General features: G+C 38.4%; 1 protein-coding gene across 1 annotated transcript in view; it reads right to left on the minus strand.

The window, feature by feature from the left end:
• The window catches only part of CDH7 (cadherin 7, type 2), a 70,693-nt gene extending 60,066 nt beyond the window's left edge, over window positions 1-10,627 (minus strand). Inside the window, exon 1 of the mRNA XM_009334379.1 lies at window positions 10,415-10,627. Coding sequence (XP_009332654.1) covers window positions 10,415-10,627 — 213 coding nt within the window. The remainder of the gene's footprint in view (window positions 1-10,414) is intronic.
• Between the last annotated feature and the right edge of the window lie 8,821 nt (window positions 10,628-19,448).

The raw sequence follows: 19,448 nt of genomic DNA on the forward strand, positions 1-19,448 counted from the left end.
GCATAAAACCTCCTTTGACATGGCTTCATTCAGTTTATCAGTAAAACAGATAAATTGAAACAACTTTTTAAACAACTAATACTTTTTTGCTCTCCGAATTTTTCAAGAAGGATTGATATGCACTGAGGAGTACACTTGATTCAGCAGAAAGGATAAAACAGAAAAGCAATAAGGCTTTAAGATCCTCAGAGTAGTAGTGGACATGAGCTTGAAAAGAAAGAAACAAACATGAATTGTGCAATCTGAATCATACAATGAGACAGGAAATAACAGTTTTACTTGGCTTATTTCCTGTTTAGTTGAAGGTATAATAGAGTGCTTCTGGTCATGGCTTTTTATTGTCAGGAAGATATTGAAAAAATAGAGGGAATGAATAAAAGAGCAGTAAAGATGAACACAGGACTGTAGTGCTGTGCTGCAGTGCTGACTAATGAGGAAAACTTCTTGAAAGTGTGAAATATGTACTGCTTGGCTCAGCAACAGTTAAGTGGTAAAGGGTAAAAGATGGGTGGGGAGGACAACAGTCTACATATGAATTAAGATTATGAACATCTAGGAGCAAGAGGAATTATTTAACAGGTTTTAATATAAACACTATGCAGCATTATAGCCCTGCAAATTAAAAAAGAAACATAAAAATATGTCAAGTACTTTCCCAAATGCCTACTCTGCCCATATAATGTGTGTAAATTTTGTAAGAAAGTCAAGTTAAGTATTTTGCTAATTTATGGCATTGCATTTATACCATGATTATGGAAACTTAAAAAATTACTATCTGCTTTTCCCAACTGTGTCTGAAAACTTTTTCATTGTTACAGAATAACAAGCTAAACTTTGCCTAATGCAGCACCTGCCTACCTTGTAAGGAAAATGAAATGCTTGATTGCCTAGTTACCAGGATTATAATTTGGTACCTCGGTATGAAATGTTTAAGCAGCTTATCATCCTTACACATGTATCCAAGTACCAGATTTTCCATGTTTTGGAAGCATTTCAAATGGAAAATAACTTTGTGGGCTCAATTCTTCTCACACACACTCCACAGCAACAAAATTGCATGTCTCTATAGTCCTCAAGGTAATTTCTCATGATTTACAGAAACAGGAACACTAAAAGGGACAGTATGACTATGGTACCATTTTGTGGAATTCATGCAGCAAAATCTCCTTATATCACCTGGAAAATGACATTAAATTTATTTATTTCTACTCAGAGAGGGCCAAAGAATCTCCTGTGATGTAGGTAGAACTTTATGTCGGACTGCCCTTAGCTGTTCTCAACATATACCCTATTCACCCATAGGAAACACCACAACGCAGGCCTTCCGTGCTCTAAGAATACTGCATGACTATATGAAAGGAAGGCGCTATTTTTTCACTGTCAAAATGTGCAATATATTGCTACCTCTTGTCAATCAGTCCTCAGTATTCCTCTTTTACTAACCTACAGAATAAAATATCAGTTAAAAATTCAATTTTAAAATGACCAAACAGTTGTATTCCAAAATTAATATTCTCAGATGGTCTACTAGGGTCGATAAAACTGATCTCAAGATTCTGGATTAAATCTTCAGTTACTCTATGAACAGCACAACTTAATAAACAACACATATTAAAAAACTTTTTCCGCCTTCTTGAATGTTTAGAACTACCTCCTTCTCCCAGGGGAGCATTCTGAAAAAGACAGCCTGAGACTGAGACAGTAAGGTGTATTTTGTATTTTCTGGTACATGAATAATTGCACATGAACTACTATATGAAAAAGAGCTATATTTGTCCTGGTATTCCTATTTATCTGAAAGATAAAATAGTGTTTATTCTTCGCTATATTGTTTATGATTTATAGAGTACTACTACCATACCATGTGCTTTACACCCACGTAAATAACAGTATTACTTTTGCAACAGCACAGGGCTGTAGCACCAGCAAATACTTGAATATGGAAGGAACTATTAACGGTAGTAATTTTTTAGCTGAGTCAAAAACACCTACAAGAATTAATCCTAAATATATTGTATAATTTTATGAGCATATTCATTGATTTTGGTGATCAGCATCTTTTCATAACGTGTTCTTCTGTTGTCAATGGACCTTCTTCATAGGCTAAGTTTACACTTAGCCTGGGAAGGTTAAGGTGGTTCCCATTTATAGATTGAGGTCAAGTGATATATAGTTAGGTGTTGACAACATATTTTTAATATAATGTAAACAAATGCCCTCTTTTTTTAACTGGCTAATCCTCCTTCTTACAGCCTTGAAGCTATGAGAGATTAAGCATTATGACCTCCTCGAACTTCTGCTCGTGGTGTAGGCTGGTATTCATACCACGACCATGGTTTGGACAGTTGGGACAGAATTAGAGTTCTCCTAACAGCATAAACTCCACTGCTTTTTCTAAAAGCTACTTTTCTCTAATATACGTGACCGTAAGTGTCTCCTACAGTGCAAAAGTGACAGAGAAGACGCTGGTAGCATAAGGTAGCTAATAGTTATTCTGCAATAAGTGAGCAACCTAGTGTATTAACTTCTTTCTTCTTTCAGCAGTTCCACCATTAACACTTAGCTCAGCCAACTCTTCCAGGGAAATGCATAATGCTGAAAGAAAAAGATTATACTGCAGAGATTTTCCAGGACTTATCACCAGTATATTTATGTAAAAGACAACTTATTGGACATGAAGGAACCATTCCCTGTTTTTTTCAGGATCTCTAAATATGTTGCCCCAGGTAGTCCCCTTAACTGGTAAAAGTTAGCATTGAAAAACTGACATGTGTACACAGGTACTATTTTATTAATTGATTACTAAAAAAAAAAAAGACAAGGAACTTGAGAAGTGCAGTGTGATATTTAAAACAAACAAACAAACAAAACAATCGTGTGGAGCAAAGAAGAAATTCAGCAGAAGAATTGTGACAAGGCAGCAATAGTCCTGGCAGCACTTTCACACTGGAAAATACTAAATACATGGAATGAATGCCCATTGGGTCTGTAGACAGACACTTATGTCTAACAGTATGGGTAAAAGAAAAAAGGCAACATGCAAAAGGTAGTGTGATAGCAGGCTACAAGATGTAAAACTTTAAAGCGTATGCAGTTTGATCTTTTGAAAGCAACGGAAAAATATCCTTTATCTTCACTGGTCTGAAAGAAGTAGCCTTGTACTAACATAAATATCAAATAGATCTGCACTTATGAATTTCAACTAACTTGTCATCCATAAAGGATGGAAAATAAAGGCAGGAAAGAACTCCCTGTTATCTTGTTCATAATGTTTAAAAATGTTGCATGATTCTCGTTTTCAGAACAAATAATATTCTATCTTCATAGCAAAGAACAATAGTGAGCTATTGTTCTCAAGCTATTTTTGGGATGTTGACTAACGTCTCCATATTTCTCTGGATTCTGTCGTTGCTTCTTAGTTCACTATTGCCTCTTGTCTTACAAGACCACTGCCTCAGGGTAGGGGTTGTGTTTGCTTGCACTGTGGCTAGCACAGTGGGAATTTGGTTCATGACTGGACTTCCTTAGCCCTAGAAACATGCAAATACACACAGTTCTTGGTAGCCCTAGTTTTACTGCGCTGTATTTCCAACGTCATTAATACACAACTGTGAGACTAGAGGATGGAGGTAAAACTGGATGTTGAGTGACAGCCAATAGCATGAACTAGAGGACTGAAAACAAGCTCAGCAGATGAAAAGGAGAAGGAACATTAGAACATGGGTAAAAAAAGTCAGCTGAAGCAGCATGAGCTTGACTGACATCAAAACTGTAAATCTCATGCTCTCATGAAAAGAAAGCATTTTCTGATAACCAGCATACAGGAGACTTGCATCCACATATTGTTGCAAAATTAGCTTTTAGTCTTGTTTTCTGTTTTGTCAGAGACCCATAAAATACAGTTTTAAATAATGCCCAAAAGAAATTCAGAACAGAGCACTGCAGGTAGAGCCTATTAGTCTACTGAAATACAGAACTGGTATTACAGGATTATATAAATAGCATGGCTGTGCCATTGAATAATGGGCTACTTAATTTACGGATGTTGTCATCACCTTTGCTAACCTTCCTCTTCTGTAATGTCACATGTTAAGGATCAATGCTCTATATTATACTAAAAGATCAAAAAGCTGCATGTTCTGGTTCAGTATCCAACCATAAGTCTCTCAACTCTATTATTGCTTTTAATAATGAAATTACATACAAATTGTCTTTTAGTGTTTGAGCATGTGAAATTGTCATCACTTTAAATCCCCTGCATAAAACCCATTTCTGTATTTGTTCAGCTATGTGAGAAGACGACTTCCTATAAAGAGGGAAATTGCTAGATACACTATAGCTGTGCAGGCGAATGAAATCAACCAGGAAAAAGCAGTAGATTTTAGGTTATCCCTTTGGATAATTCTTCCTGTGTGCCTTAATCTCACCGTTCTCTCCAGAGACACTTTAGCCCTGCATGCTAAGTAGGAAACATTTGGATTGTCAGTCAGCTCTCAGTTATTCAGGGTAATCTAAATAAGTAAAGCATGGAATAACACAAAGCCCACAGTGACTATCCAATGAAGAAAAGTGTGTGCTACTAGTGACTGCGTAGTACAAGCTGAGATGGTAAATTCATACCACTGCTGTACAGTTGAAGCATCCCTTCACCAAGATCTATTCAATCCACAAAGCAGGTAAGCAGGACTTGACTATTTTGTCTGTTCATTATTTGTTTTGTTTGCAGCACTTGCGGTAAAAAAACGTCAACAGGAATGGCATGTCCCATTTTACTTAAAAGGTCAACTGTTATCAATTTTCATAGCACGGAACAACAAACAGATCCTGAGATGGATAAGTATCAGAAATACAGCAGATTTGCTTTTTCACTTTCATAAATGGCCTTTTGGAGTATATAAAACAACACCGCTTTAAAGTTTATGCTAAAAGTAAAGATAACATAAATAGAAAAAGAGCAAAAAATACAACAAAGGGGAAGTTTCTCTCTAAGTTATTATGCCATCTTTGTCTTCCACATAGTGTCCACAAAGACAGATGAAGAACAGTTGGTTTGGGTTGGGATTGGTTGTTTTTTTTCCCCAAAAGTACTTGGGGGAGGGGGGGGAGAAAAAAAATCTGTGCAGATGTGTAGCTCCTCTCAGCCGGGAGCTTACTTGCAGAGCAGATGTGAACATTTATCTTGCGCAGGACACTTAGAGGGGCGAGACACCAGGCTGAGGCTGGGCAGAGAGTGCAGGTCCCCGTGGGTTGCCTCCAGAGGCAGCGAGAGGGACAGAGCGCTCCAGGGAGTCGCACCCGACCCACCTCCTGCTTCGTTGTCTGCAAATGAGGCAGCGTAGCCTCTTTTACCTACATTTAGCCTTTGTAATTTCACCCCATCTCCTCACCATTTCCCAAAGTGTCAGTAAAACTGCTGTAGTGTTGTTTCTAGAGATGAAAAGCTATTTGGGCTAATTTCTATTCAGAGATCCTCAGCTCTTTCATCACAGATAAGTTCCGTCAGTTTCTCAGCAGCTGATATTCCCGCGTATCAGTCTGAGTTTGACTGAGTGGCCAGCGCTTCCACAGTATTCACCGCCTTAACATATTTTAGCAAAGACACTTCTTATCCAAGTCAGTCAAAAAGTCATCAGCCACATCTGAAAGTGTCAGGCTATGGTCTAGAAAAAGAGCCCTACTTCTGACTACATCTGTATGGCTTGATATAAGGTCACACCACGGATAAATATCGTATGTGAATAATTCTGTCATGCGATTGACACATTCACCAACACCTTTGAAAAACAGCAACAAGCACAAAAAAACAGCATCCTCCCCTGTCTGGCCTCCTTCCCTCCAAAATGCTGAGGCTGGAAAAAACAATCCACTCTCTATGCTGACAATAACATACACGTATTGTTATTTTGCAGCTTGAAAAGCCCTTTCCCCACCTTGCCTTGGTGCAAACAGGTACATTAAATGCACTAATTTTCTAGGAAATATTTTAGTTCATTGCATTTTTTTTTAACGCTTCACTCATTCTGTACTACTCCAGAAAATAATAATGCAAATATTAGCTTTATGCACAGTGTTCCATGTTTGAAAATTGAATCCAACAAGCTTTTTTATCTCAAAACAGTTAGAAGAAAAATAGAGGCAGGTAAAATGGAATTGGAAGGCAATGACTGTGAGGTCTAACAAACTACATGCTCTTAGTCCACTCATTTAACCATTTTTTCTTGATTTTACCATCTAGAAAATGTAGGTTAGGATTTATGCTTTCCTTCCCCATACATTATAAATAACAACTACATGCAGGGCATCTTACAAGTTCCAAGTGTTATTTTTGAGAAGTACCAGTGAGCCTCTCAAAATTAAATATCAACTTCTTGGGTTTGTGCTCAATCAAGCCTATGTCTTTCTCTCTTTTATTTTCAGTCCTTCATAACTTAGTGAAGTTTCAGGGAAAAAAAAAGAGTTGAACTCAGCAAAGAGCTTGAAACTGTCCCTGTCTTTAACTATACCTAAAATTAGAGCCATTGGAAAAGGAGCTTTGATTTGGATCCAAAAGAAAACAGTGAAGCCAGCCATCAATCAGCATCTCACATGGAGTTCACAGCCTTGTTTCACTTCTTCAAGTTTATTTGTGGCTTCTTTTGATATTTTTATTTTTTTTAAATAAGAAAAATGAAAGGATTACTGGCTGAGACTTTGTGTCATAATGCTTTTGAGGAGACTGACACTCTTGCAGCAGAACACATAAAATTAAAAACAAACAAACAAAAAAAACAAACCCAAAAACAACAGCAACAAAAAAAACCCTTGCAACCAAACCCAAACCCTGGATGTCTGATAGCTATGTGACAAAACCAATAAAGATACCAACAAAATTTTAAAGTTCTACTTTAACTGCACCCCTTTTTGCCATTGTGTACCCATATAGACTTAATTACAAGATTGCATATAGCTTTTCAAATATTTAATATAATAGCATACACTTTTTCCTAATTTTAGGTGTTTATGCGTTGAATCATTTAAAACTGCTATGTACTATTATTTTTATGTCCAGATAGATTCCATTAAAGTCATTTATATGGAAAATACAGAGTAAGACATTTCACAAAACATATTACCAAGCAATAGTAAACATTTTCCAGAAAACAGAAGCCACCTATGCTTTTAGCTAAATTAGCATCATAGTTAACTGCTTCATCTCTTACATGACATGTCTGAAAGATAACAGTGCCTATCCGAACAGGTAAATGGGCTAAATAGTTAAATGCTTCAGCCCTTTAAGCGAACATGACATATGCTCTGCTGACAGACAGAAAGAAATTGTATATGGTTCAGTCCACAATCTGATTACATGTTAAGCACCTCCCAAGAGGCACTCAGAATTACTCAGGATTGAATCCAAGATGATTAAAATTCATACCATGGAGAGGAAAGACCTACATTTAAAAAAAAAAAGCAAAAAACCTCAGTCACCTCTGACTCCTATCAGTGTAAAACTAATGGAACTCCTCCCAAGGTTTCTCCAGAGTGACACGAGAAACAGGGCCCTGCCACCTTAAGAAAATAAATACATTAAAACAAACAAACAAACAAACAAAAAAAAAACCCAAACATTCTGCCAATAAATGGATGTCAAGGATGCAAGAAGGAAGGCTGCAGTATACCTCAGGTATGGATCTGAAGTCTTATTAAACAAACATGAAAACACTGAAAAATTATTATAAGTGAAAGACTCGTCTTACTGAGGTGAATAGGAACCTTGTTACATTATTTAAAAGGAATAGGATTTTACCCTGCATCATCATGTAATTAAAGTGTCAGAGTGCACACACCCAGGAGGACAGAGTTAATGCTGAACATGGAATTAACATTGGTATTTCATGATTCTTGGATGATTTGCCATATAACCCTAACATTCTCCAAATGCTGCCTTCCAAACAGAATTGCCTAGGGCTTTGTGAAATTGAATAGTGGGAAGGAGAAAACATTCCCTATTGCAGCTCCATTTGCCTGAGTGTTTCTGAAGGATTTTTATCTCACAGCCCTTAAAATCTGGAGGAAGGTTCCTTGTTCCTGGATGTGCAGTTAGATTGGCACCCTGCAAAGCATCCTGAACTTAAGGTAGTGCAGGACTGACCTCCCCAGGAGCAGAGCACTCTGCCGAACACGAGGCAGAGTCTGGTTGCTGCTTCCACTTCACTTGATGAAAGAAGTGAGTTATGCCAGCTCTTTGCTTGCCGTAGCTTCCTCACCAAAGGGAAAGAAATAAAAAAAAAATAAAAATCCCAACCAACCTTCCTATCAAAATCTCGGTCTTCTCAGTCCCTACCTGCCTGCAAAGGATTTGAAACAAGAACAGCAATATTTTTAAGGGGAGAAGAGCGGGAGGAAGGCAACTGCTGCTCACTTCAGAGTGGTGCTACACATAATATGTTAACATACGGAAAGAAAATCACATCTTCACCTTTTTGCTCCCCTGCGTGGGAATGCAGCTTCGGTCATGATTGCACCTCAGGAACCACGCAGTAAAAAGCCTCTCCAGTGAGAAGGTTAGGAACTGGGCACATCTTCTCTTATAAGATGCTCAGCAAGGACTCTGTTTCCAGGAAGATGGGCTTGCTTTTGCAAGTGCAAATTTTTATCTGCTTTTCCTACAAAATGAATTGCTGGTACAAATGTGAGTTCCTGAGCCAAAAATTCATACTGCTGATACAAAAGCAGGCTGGGCACAGACTGTTTCAGAAAAAAAGGTTTGCTTTTTAGAAGATATCTGCTTATGAATGCTAGGACTCCTGTAAAGGACAGGAAAGAGCAGACTGTGAAGCTAAAAATAACCACATACATGCAAATATCATGTACTCTAGCGCTACCACAGCAGCTTTGGCCATAATATAGCAATCGAATGAATATGAGAATTGCTACAGATCAAAACTAGTCTTCAGTTGAGTTTTTAAAGACACTTCTTATCCAAGAGAGCAATTCTAATTTGCAAGCCACACTTACTTTTTTATCAGTGGGCAAGAATGCCAAATATGCTATTTTCCAGAGGCACAAGAGAAGCTCCAACCCGAGAACAAATTTGCCTAAAAGACAAAACGCACAAAGCCAAGCAGCAGCTGCATGGCATCAGAATGGAAACTGCTACATAACCTAAAACTCAACAAAAACTTTCAGGACTGCTGTAATAAGAGATGATATTTCTGATTCTAGCACATCTTTCTTAAGGGCTCAATTGTGCAAAGTACCAGCCTTGGTTCAGAAAAGAATCTAAACACAACCATAGCTGTAATCATGAGAGCAGTTCCCCATTTAACTTGATTATTCAGTTGGCATGATTAAATTCTAAGCGCTTAACTGTGTTAACACAAACATCGAGGTTTTTGTCTCAGAACGACGAATTAAGTAAGCTGAAATTCATTGCACTCGTATATTTGAAGCAGTGGATTTCAGATTACTTCATCTCCTTTTTCTGTAAGCATGCCATTTTTCCAAAAGCTGTCACTCTCTTGTTTTCTATACATTTGCTATATTTTAATGAGAAACTCTGTTTATTGATTCTGATATTACATAGAAGAATGGGTTTTTCTTTCAATAAGATGATTACACATAAATGTTACATAGAAACACAAGAGGGGTTTTTGTTTGGGTTTTTTTTTCCCTTCATAATTGCTGAAGGAAGCGTATTACCCGTCAGCACAAGGCAGTGAATGAGCTAAGGCCCGGATTCACAGCTGTGCTCAGTGTGCTCCACATGTAGCGACGGGCGCTCGAAACAAGCCATTTGGGATGCCCTGATGTAAGGCCTTGTTCTGCGCTGGCCTGGTACCCATCCAAGGGAAGGTAAAGCCACAAGGCTGTGCTATGCACGGAGGGCAGCGAGGCCCCCAAGGTGCCAATCTGCCAGCCAGGCGACGTCAAAGCAAAGCAGTAATGCAGACATGCCCTCCTTCTTACTTGTCACACCCCCAGATGCCTGCTTCTTTCTCCCTTCAGCATCTGCATGCTGATCTTTAGAGAGCAAACAACATAACGCAGAACTTCTGTTTTCTGGGACTAGCTGTTAGCTCTTATAAAAGAATATTCATCATTATATTTCTCCATTCCTATGTAAAAAAGTACATCTAATATTAGTAATAAAGTATTTTTCTTTGTATCAATGCTGGTAAAACACTTTCATTATTGCAATCCTTTAAAGAAGCATAGCTAATATGTAGAGCTTTTAAAGAAAACTGCAAGAGGAATCAGGAATGTAATGTGTTGCTGTTTTGAAGTGTTAAACATTTTTCTTTTTCAAACTACAAAACTTTGTCCCATCCCGGCTTAATTCAACCACACTGACAGAATAGCATTTTTCAGGTTCCACCATATAAACACGTCAAAAAGCAAGCATCTGCACCCTCCAAAGTTTGTTTAAATCCACCAGCTTTCCTACATAGAGTGGGTCTGTACCCATGTATTCTTCCAGCACAAAGAATTGATTCCACACCCAGCTGCGTTTGGTTCTCGTCCTCCCTGATTGAAAGTAGGGCTTTGACCTGGACCTCGAGAGCTCTGCTTGATTCATCCCAGAAAGACACAGGAAAAGAGCTAGTATCTGCAGAAAACGGCAGAACTCCACTTTGCCCAACTTCATCTTTTTTTTTTCTTTTTTCCCCGTGTAAGAAAAAACCTTGATGAGAGCAGGCACAATTCCAGTTGTCTCAGTAGCTCTAGCCTTCGGCAGGATGTCAGCTGGGAGTCCAGAGATAATAATTTGTGGAGTGGTCGATTGGAAGAAGTCACCACTGCTGAATAGCCTTCACCAAAGAAATGGTGTAATAGGTACCTATCCGGGAAAAAGACAAGAGCTGTTGTCAGAACTTTTTTTTTCTTTAAAGAATGCAAACTCTTTGCAGCTTTCACATAATGCATCAAAAAAATTTATTTATGATTTTTCTCATCATCAACCCACTTGAGTTTACATAATAAGTCTCTGAGACTTTCAAGCCCGTTCCTTGGATGGCATTACTACTGCAGACAGATCTGTATTTATAAAGTTTTCTCATGACTGTTCTCTTAATACACCAGTTTCCCCAGTGCAAAGGCTGATTTTTTTTATTATTGAAATAGTCAAAGCAAGTGTAGTTTTTTACAGTTATTTGTTTTGATTTTTCCTCCTCTGTCTGCTACAGTCCGCTTTACTTGCCATTACCGTGACATAAACCAGATAGAGGCAGGAAGTTATATTAATGGAAAGGACATATGCTAGCTTAACTCTCTTCCATATAACTGAAAAGTAAAATAAAGGAGTATAAGATGAATCAGATCAATTTGACTGATTCTTAGTCACAGTACACCAGATGTTACGATTTGTTCTGATCTGAATCTGACCTGCTAAGAAGCCCTCAGAGTCTCCCCACTCATTTTTACTATATTCTTAAAGCAAATGTCAGGCACGGTAAGAAGCAAGCTAGACTAGTTTATATACTTATGGTCAAATATGTTCAGAAAGATCAGAGGATAATTTGATTTTGTGTTTTCAATGAAACCTTGATTTGATGACAAATTATTTTTCAGCAGTAACACATAAAAGTTTTATCTTTTTGTGCATCTTGTCCTTATTTTATTTTAAAATCTTGATCACTTAGTAATTGGTGGAGCTCACTAAAAAATAATAATATACAAAAAAAAAAACCCTTCGATATTTAAATAAGTCTTTTTTTCTGTCTTTTACAATTGTGAGCCTTCTCTGGCCAAGTAAAAATGTATACTTAGCGTAACATTTTAAAAAGTGTAAGTTCTGTCAGTCAGAACCAAATGTAGCTTTGCGTTTCAGGGGAATCACCTGCATTAACCCCAGGTAAGCAATGCTCCCTCTGAAATAGGCATCCTCCTTTTCTGAGTGAGCAATGAGGCAGACGAGAAGTATTTAAGAAGTGCCAAACACAAGGTGAAAATGAGGATGAAATTAAAACAGATAACAAGACATTCATTTGGAGTGAACCGCTGCTACTTAGGAAGCCATGGAAGAAAGATTTCATCCTTTCTACATTTAATTAATCTAAAAAGCCTAGACATTAAATCACATACACATTAAATGCTCTAGATAGATTATTATTATATCCCTACCCACTACTATTAAAACTGAGTGAAATGTGATCTCTGCTATCTGTTTTCAGTATGTCAGGCTCTTTAGCTGAAGAATGCCTATGCATCGTGCTGCCAAAGGTACCTAGAGGGCAGAAACATGAAACAAATAAAATGCTCTTCTGATTACAGACTGTATTTAAAGCCTTTTTATAGTAATCCCTTCTGTGGCACTGCCCTGCACCAGAAAGGCTTTGCTTAGAGACTGGTGGGATAAACCACAAACCCACTGAGCATGTTTGCTAAGCAGCAGCAATTTGAAAGCTTCCATATGTGAAAATCCAGTGTCTCCCTACAGGCAAAACAAAGAGAATAGGCAATGTCTTACCTAAAGACCCTAACTTCCAAAACGCCATGCTATGATTATAAAAGACGTCTCTCCAACATGGACCAAGATTCTTTCTGCAGCGGGATTAACACGCGGGTGTCATCCTCACTAGCACAGCATAGTTTAAAACGATTAATCCCAACTAGTCATAGCTCAGTTTTGATCTGGCCCTTTGGGTAGGTTATGACCATATGATATAGTAATTACTGAGAGGGCTGCCATGAGTGTTAAGCAGGGTAGCTGTGCTTCCTCACCGTGATGCGTTCACTTCCTACCGCTCAGTTCAAATAAGAAGCATTGTTTGTAGTAGAGGCTGTTTATGCACCCTTTACTTTCCCTCTCTGTGTCTAAGTTACATCAGGTTAAAGACATCTAATATTGATAAACTGTCAGTTTATTTCAAAGAGGCAGCAGATCGTTATTTGACGGAGATAAAAATATGAAATGGATTTTCTTAAGAAATGTCAGTAAAACATTTACAATATGTTAGAGTCTTTCCGCTAAGCAGTTTGAAACGTCTTGTTCTTACTCTGAACAGACATTTCAAACCTAGAATTGCTCTAACCTTTATCTCGAACAGTGTTCTCTTATATCCTTTCTTTTACACCTGCAGGAATGTATGAAAGCCACCATATGGAGTGCCGTGGTCCCCAGCCACACACCACAGCACAGAACTGAAAAACGCACCCAAAATACCAACTGAAAAACAGTCCATATGCTAGACAGCACAATCTGATGAAAAGCAGAATAGTCACACCCCCTGGAAAAAAAATTGTCATCGTTTACTCATTCTCAAATACTTTCACCACACAGTCTCCAGAATTCCAATTATTTTTATTCAGCTGTGTAGCAGCACTTTCTGCTCTGAAACACTCTACCCTCCCTTCCTCCCCTTCTTCAGGATAAGTCTTCCTATTCCTCTTAGAGCCCTTTTTTTTAGGTTTTTATTTATAGTTCTTTCAGCACATTGCCTTTTGAGTGTGATACTTCCCAAAGCAGAAGTAAAAGTGTCTGGTATTTGAAAATCTTTTCTGATTTGGGAATAATTATTCATTAAATTGCATTTCCTTACCTTTCTTACTGATATAGATATACATATTTATATGGATTTTTTAATTAAAAAATAAAAATATTATATTTCTGTCCAAGCATAACTAGCACTTCAACATCACCTGTTCTATGAAGTCCATAAGTATGAAGTACACAAGTCCACATAAGTAACATCACAGCACTCATAAAACTGAAAACTAAAAGGTGCTGTTGGTTTTTTTCTCCTCATCAAGGCATAACTTCAATGTTCAGGGTTGCACTTGCAGCAGTGGATATGACTAACACTGACAGCAATAGAGGGAATGCAGTGCTCTGATTCCAGTGCCTTCTCTGTCATCTGCGTTTACAGGCTTGAGTGTGAAGGCAAAACTGACCTGCCACCATTTTGTATTTTGAGTTTAAAGATGCTCTTTTATAAAATGGTATCACTTTCTGCATAAACAGGACTCAGAGTACACATAACTGGGAAATATTTGCACTTGTAATTTATGTCATTAATTACCCTAGGACATAAGTGCACCTTTACATCTTGTTTCTGGATCTCCAAAATGCTACTCCCCCCCCCCCAAACATGGGCAAAATGCAATCATGTCTCCTCACTCATGCTTTGCCTACATAAAAAGTAATTTAGGCTTTAAAAATAAAATTAATTTGTCTGCTGGCATATTTAAAGCACTAGGCTCTACCTTTCACACCTAAGCTTGTGTTCCCTATTTACTTTGCATATAGTCCTGACAGTCACAAATATGAAAAATACAAAGTATAAAAACTGGTGTGTAATTCAAAGAGTATGTTATGTGATCTGGACTGTGCACGTAGTAGTCTTACCTAAGCAGTAACATGCTGCCTATATGAACAGCTATAGGAATCAAAAAAACCCACATAAAAAATATCCCCTAAATATCTCTCTCTCATGTTTGTGTTCTTAAATAGCTGGTTGATATATAAAATATCAGACTGAAGAATATACATTTGAAAAAATAATAACCTCCTTATGCAATATATACCATAAAACTTACATTTTCTCCCATATGCTGTATAGAAATTGAACTATATTTAAGCCACATTCTAGTAGCAGAAGTGTTCTCGTGAACACTGCTAATCTGAAAAATGTTACTACTCTACTTCGCCAAAACAATCTGCTAGTGTCAAAAAGACACTATTATGCACTGCCTCCGAGGGGCAATCTTGATTTGTTGAAAACATTCAGATCATGAATAAGATCCTCAGCTTTAAGGAATAGTTCCCCTCACTGTAAGCAATTAAGGATAATTTACACCCACTGAAAATCTCTCTGAATATTTTGCTTCGCTCCATAATTTCTAAAACAACGCATCAAGACTAATCCTCGCTGTTCATGTGTAGCAGTGAGCACCAGTAGATATGGACAAAGCATGTCTTCAGTCTCCTAGATATCCTTATGGAAGTCCTCCTTCCCCACCCCTGAGATTTCCCCAGCCTTGTAGGGCCATTTGCTGAAGGCACTTGAGATCATCTTCGTACCACCTAGCCTTTGCAGCCAAAGTGCAAATTCCTGCAGACTTCCACTCACACACTGCTAGTGGTGTCACAGTGCCAACTTAATCTATGAACCACATCATTTCCCTGTCAACCTCTTCAACCCAGCACGGAATTTTGTCCTTTGCCTTATATTGTCCTAAAGTCTTTCCAATGTGCAAAATTCTTCAGGAAGAAGTAGAAATCCAAAACCTTTTCCATTACTAAACTCCACCAGTCTGGATTACATTTCTCTATTTTAAAATCTTGCTGTCAGCTCAGGGCATTCATTGAAGATGTAACTGAAGAGTTTTCCACTCCTATCACCTTCCCTCTCCCCTCCCGACCCCCCTTACTCTCCTCTCACCAGATTGCTTCAACTTTTTATACATTGCAAAATTTACTGTTTAAACCTGGACCTCACTGTCTCTGAAAGTGCAGCCCAGACAACACCTGCCAGTAAATCTTCCTTTAACTTGGTCAATAGTGCATAGTTACCCCATGTTTGTTTGGGGTTTTTTTCTCTACTTTAGTCATCCAATAAAATAGGACCCTGCGTGTTGAGATAATTCTGAGTGTGACTGTTGCCACTGGATCTTGAACCATGATCCCTTAAACACAGTGGAATCAGCAGGTGAGCCCCCTGACAGCTGAACTACCCTCACTGAAATATTTATGTCTTGACATTCAATTTTACAATGCCCATTGGAAAGGGTGTCACTTTCTGTGGCAGACAAAATTCCCCTTTGCTATGAGCCTGCAGCTCCTCTATGTCACACATCCTAAATATCACGGGAGACTCCTTCACAGGCACAGGAACTCTGTGATCCATGAGACAAAGGGTTTACAGAAGATAACATGTCTAATTATGGTGTAAATTGCAATGTCTGGTTATCACTTTTTTCAGGGAAAGAAAGAAAAAAAAAAAAAAGAAAAAAGGAGGGTGCCTTGGAGCAAGTGAGGTGGGGACCCTTCCATGAAATGAAGCTCTGAGAGTCAAGGCGGTATGATGAAACCTATTAACTCCCTGTTCCAGATGACATTACAACTACAGACCACAACCTCCTGCCGCTAACCGGCCTAAATATTCACATGGGAGATCTGTAAATGTAGTGCACATCCTGCAGTCTGCATCTGGTTATCAAGCAAAAAACTATCACTGCTCCAAACATATGGTGCTGTTACACTAAACTGGCTCCTATACCCTCCAACTCAGGTGAAAGGACCTGATGAGACAACAGAAAAACACTCGGCACACTTCAATAAATGATACGGCTTCAAAAAATGCATGAAGAAAACCAAGCAACAGCTTTTGGTCTTTCATACTGCTCTGCAGTTGATCATAAGATTGTATATGGCTATATTGATAAGTTGTTTGGGTTATTGGTAGGTTTCTCTTTTTCCCCAAGAAAAATTAACAAAAGAAAGATTTTTTTTTTAAATATCATTTTCTCCATGTGAAAGTGCTTTGTCTGTTTTTCACCTTGCTATGGTACATTTTATAGATCTAAATTGCTGGAAAAGATTATGCTAATTTGATCAGTTGTTGAAAAGAAACGCTAGCAGTATTTGTATATCTGTGACCAATCAAGTCAAATATTTAAACTTCCGCAAGCTCAATTTCTGCAGCCTCATTTAAGCTGAGGAACTTCATATAATACCTAAGGAAGACTTTCTTGCAGAACTGCTGAATTCCCAGAGGAGGCACTCCTGCATTACCACTTAGAGTTAAGCCTGGTTTGACAGGAAGAACCGAAGTAACCATCATCTATTTAACGCATCCTTCCTCAGCTAGAATTTAATGATTTTTATTGTCACGAGAAAAAAATACCCAGTAGCATGCAAGCGTACATGAAAAAAAATGTGCATGATAAACTAAAGGAAACTGAATGGCTCAAGAAAGGCCTTCATTGAAGAACCGTTGAACGCATCAGATGTTGAAGTCAATAGCCAAAAATACACACAGAAACTTACTAGCCAACCTGCCACTAAAACTGACTCCCAAGCAGTATGTTCATCTGCAAATCATTTAAAGTTTAAAATATTTTCTATTTTCATTGCACATTGGAGTCAATTTGTGAGTTGAATACCTTTAAGAAAAGGCTTAGCCAGGTTTGTAGCAAAGTAGAACTCTAACTTAGAGTAGAACAGCCTAAGGTTTTGCATTAATAATGATTTTCTTCAGTCAAGTCTCTGACTGCTGAAGAAACATAGAAAAATATGGACACAACATGCACACGCACACAGTTATACATGAAAAGGATAGATGAAAATCTACATGGATGCTATATTCATTCTTCTCATCAGATAATTCATAGATAATCTTCACTTATACAAATGCTTTACAATTACCCTTTTATATGGAAAGATAAAAATGCTTTGCTATTAAATCAATAGCAAATAATCAAGAGTGCTTTGCTATTAAATCAAGAAAAGTAGACTTAAGAGTTGCGAGGCTGTCATCTGACTCTTAACACAATTCTAATGACCTACATCAGCCTTTAATTACAATAAAGTCTCCCATTATAAGGGTGAAACGCCCTCTGATTAAAACTGCAATCTTTAATGGCTTTTTGCAAGAAAATAGTCTACATAACTGATGTATTTTTACTCACATTAACTGACATGCACTTCTAACATGCAGTGGTAGCCAAGATTATTACCTTTGATATTTCCCTAATATTCCAGGTACTTTTTAATCTCTGTTAAGTACTCAAACCCAAGATATTTCACATACTTAACATTAAAAGTTGTCAGAGTCAGCTGTTAGCTCCTTTCCTCTTCTCCCCTTACTGTGGATTTCATTGCAATTGTTTTTTAAATCTTACTTAGCCTTTCTTCATGACCCTAAAAAAGGAGTGTGTCTAGATTAGATCCCCTGGTAGTTGCAGTCTGGAGAGCCTGAAAAGTCTGTACAAGGACTTGAAACAGGATGTCACATTTGGTCCCTAGATAGTTCTTTTGGATTTGTTTAGTGGGGTTTTTGTTCTTTTTTCCCCCAAAGATGATAACACACCCGTTGCACTGAACTAGCTCTAATGAGGCATAGTCGTATTATTTCTAAACATCCTCACTTCACTTTTGCATCTTTAAAACTGTTAGCATATTGCTAAGAGCAAACCAGCAGCATTTCCCAACTGATCTTTATCTGTTGATCTGTTGTACCTTCAGAAGCTATATTCTAAGCAAACTTAATTTACTTATGCAACTTTCATGCTATTTATTGCCCATCTGAATAGCTCTTCACCTGAGATTATGTAGACTTATCTTTTTCAGAAACAGAATAAGTATCTAGCTTTCACCAGTAACAATTCCCTGAGAACTTCAAATAATGTAACAGAGGAACAATTAGTAAATGTAATAAGGGTAGAAAAGTAAAGTCACACATCACTGCCAAGAAAAGACTGTTTCAGAAACTGGCATTCTTAAGAGTTTGGCTCCTTTATGTATTTATTTATTTGTCCTGGAAAAGCGATTTATTTTCTGCAAAGCTGTACAATCACCTATGTTTTAGCTGAAAAATGGCAAGGCAGTATGTCTTGTTAGAGAGACTATAAAGTATACGCTGCCCTTTCAAGTCTCTGCTTTGACTTGAGAAGTTATCTATCAGAACACAAGATTTTATCCTTGCAATGGGAAAAGATTAAAGTACCAACATTTCAGTTCCCAGAATCAGAGTGCCTCACTAGGCTCCGTCCCACATCCCTCCCTAAATCCCCCACTTTGCCGGGGAAGACATCGTTTGCAGAATCCCGGCTCACCTGAACTACCTCACCTTTTGAAAGCACGAGTATAAAGGCTAAAACTGATCTCAAAAAGGGATTTTTTTCCCTCCATTTAGGAACTAGAAGTCTGAGGATCCAGATCACAAACCTCTCACCACCGGTGCACACAACCTATTATAGGAAAGCAGGACATGCCCGTGTGTGGATATGTGGATAGATGGGGTGACGGGGTGGAGGGGGAAGGGTCAGTATCCAACAGCCAAGCGCTGCAGAGCTAGCCTTACCAGCTGAATACTAATCAAAGAAATAAGCTCCCATCATTTCAACATTTGCAAACTCTAGAACATCCGTGACATAAAAGGAGGAAAGCTCTGGGAAATAACTCAGAAAATGTCCTGGCCTCAGTAATCTTTTGCTCCGTAGCATCAGTGCCGGACTCTGAGATCAAGCGAGACAGCCGCTTCGGTTTGGCAGAAAGGACTGAGATGGTCAGGGCTTAGCGCTGCCTGTATTTTGCAGAAGTCTGTGGTCCTCCCTTCCCCCACCCCACCTCCCCGCTTGTCCGTGAGACTTCTCCGAAGAGTCAGAGAGATGCTATTGTTCTCTTATTTTTCAGAAGGTGCACACACGCGTATAGCATCAGTGCTTTTACTTCCCGCGGTCCCCCCGCCACATCTGGTGCCGGTGCCCCCGCGGCCGTTCCGAGCCGCGCCGCCCGGGCTGCCCGG

This window comes from Pygoscelis adeliae, unplaced genomic scaffold (assembly GCF_000699105.1).
Source record: "Pygoscelis adeliae isolate BGI_AS28 unplaced genomic scaffold, ASM69910v1 Scaffold221, whole genome shotgun sequence".
Taxonomy (NCBI): Eukaryota; Metazoa; Chordata; class Aves; order Sphenisciformes; family Spheniscidae; genus Pygoscelis; species Pygoscelis adeliae.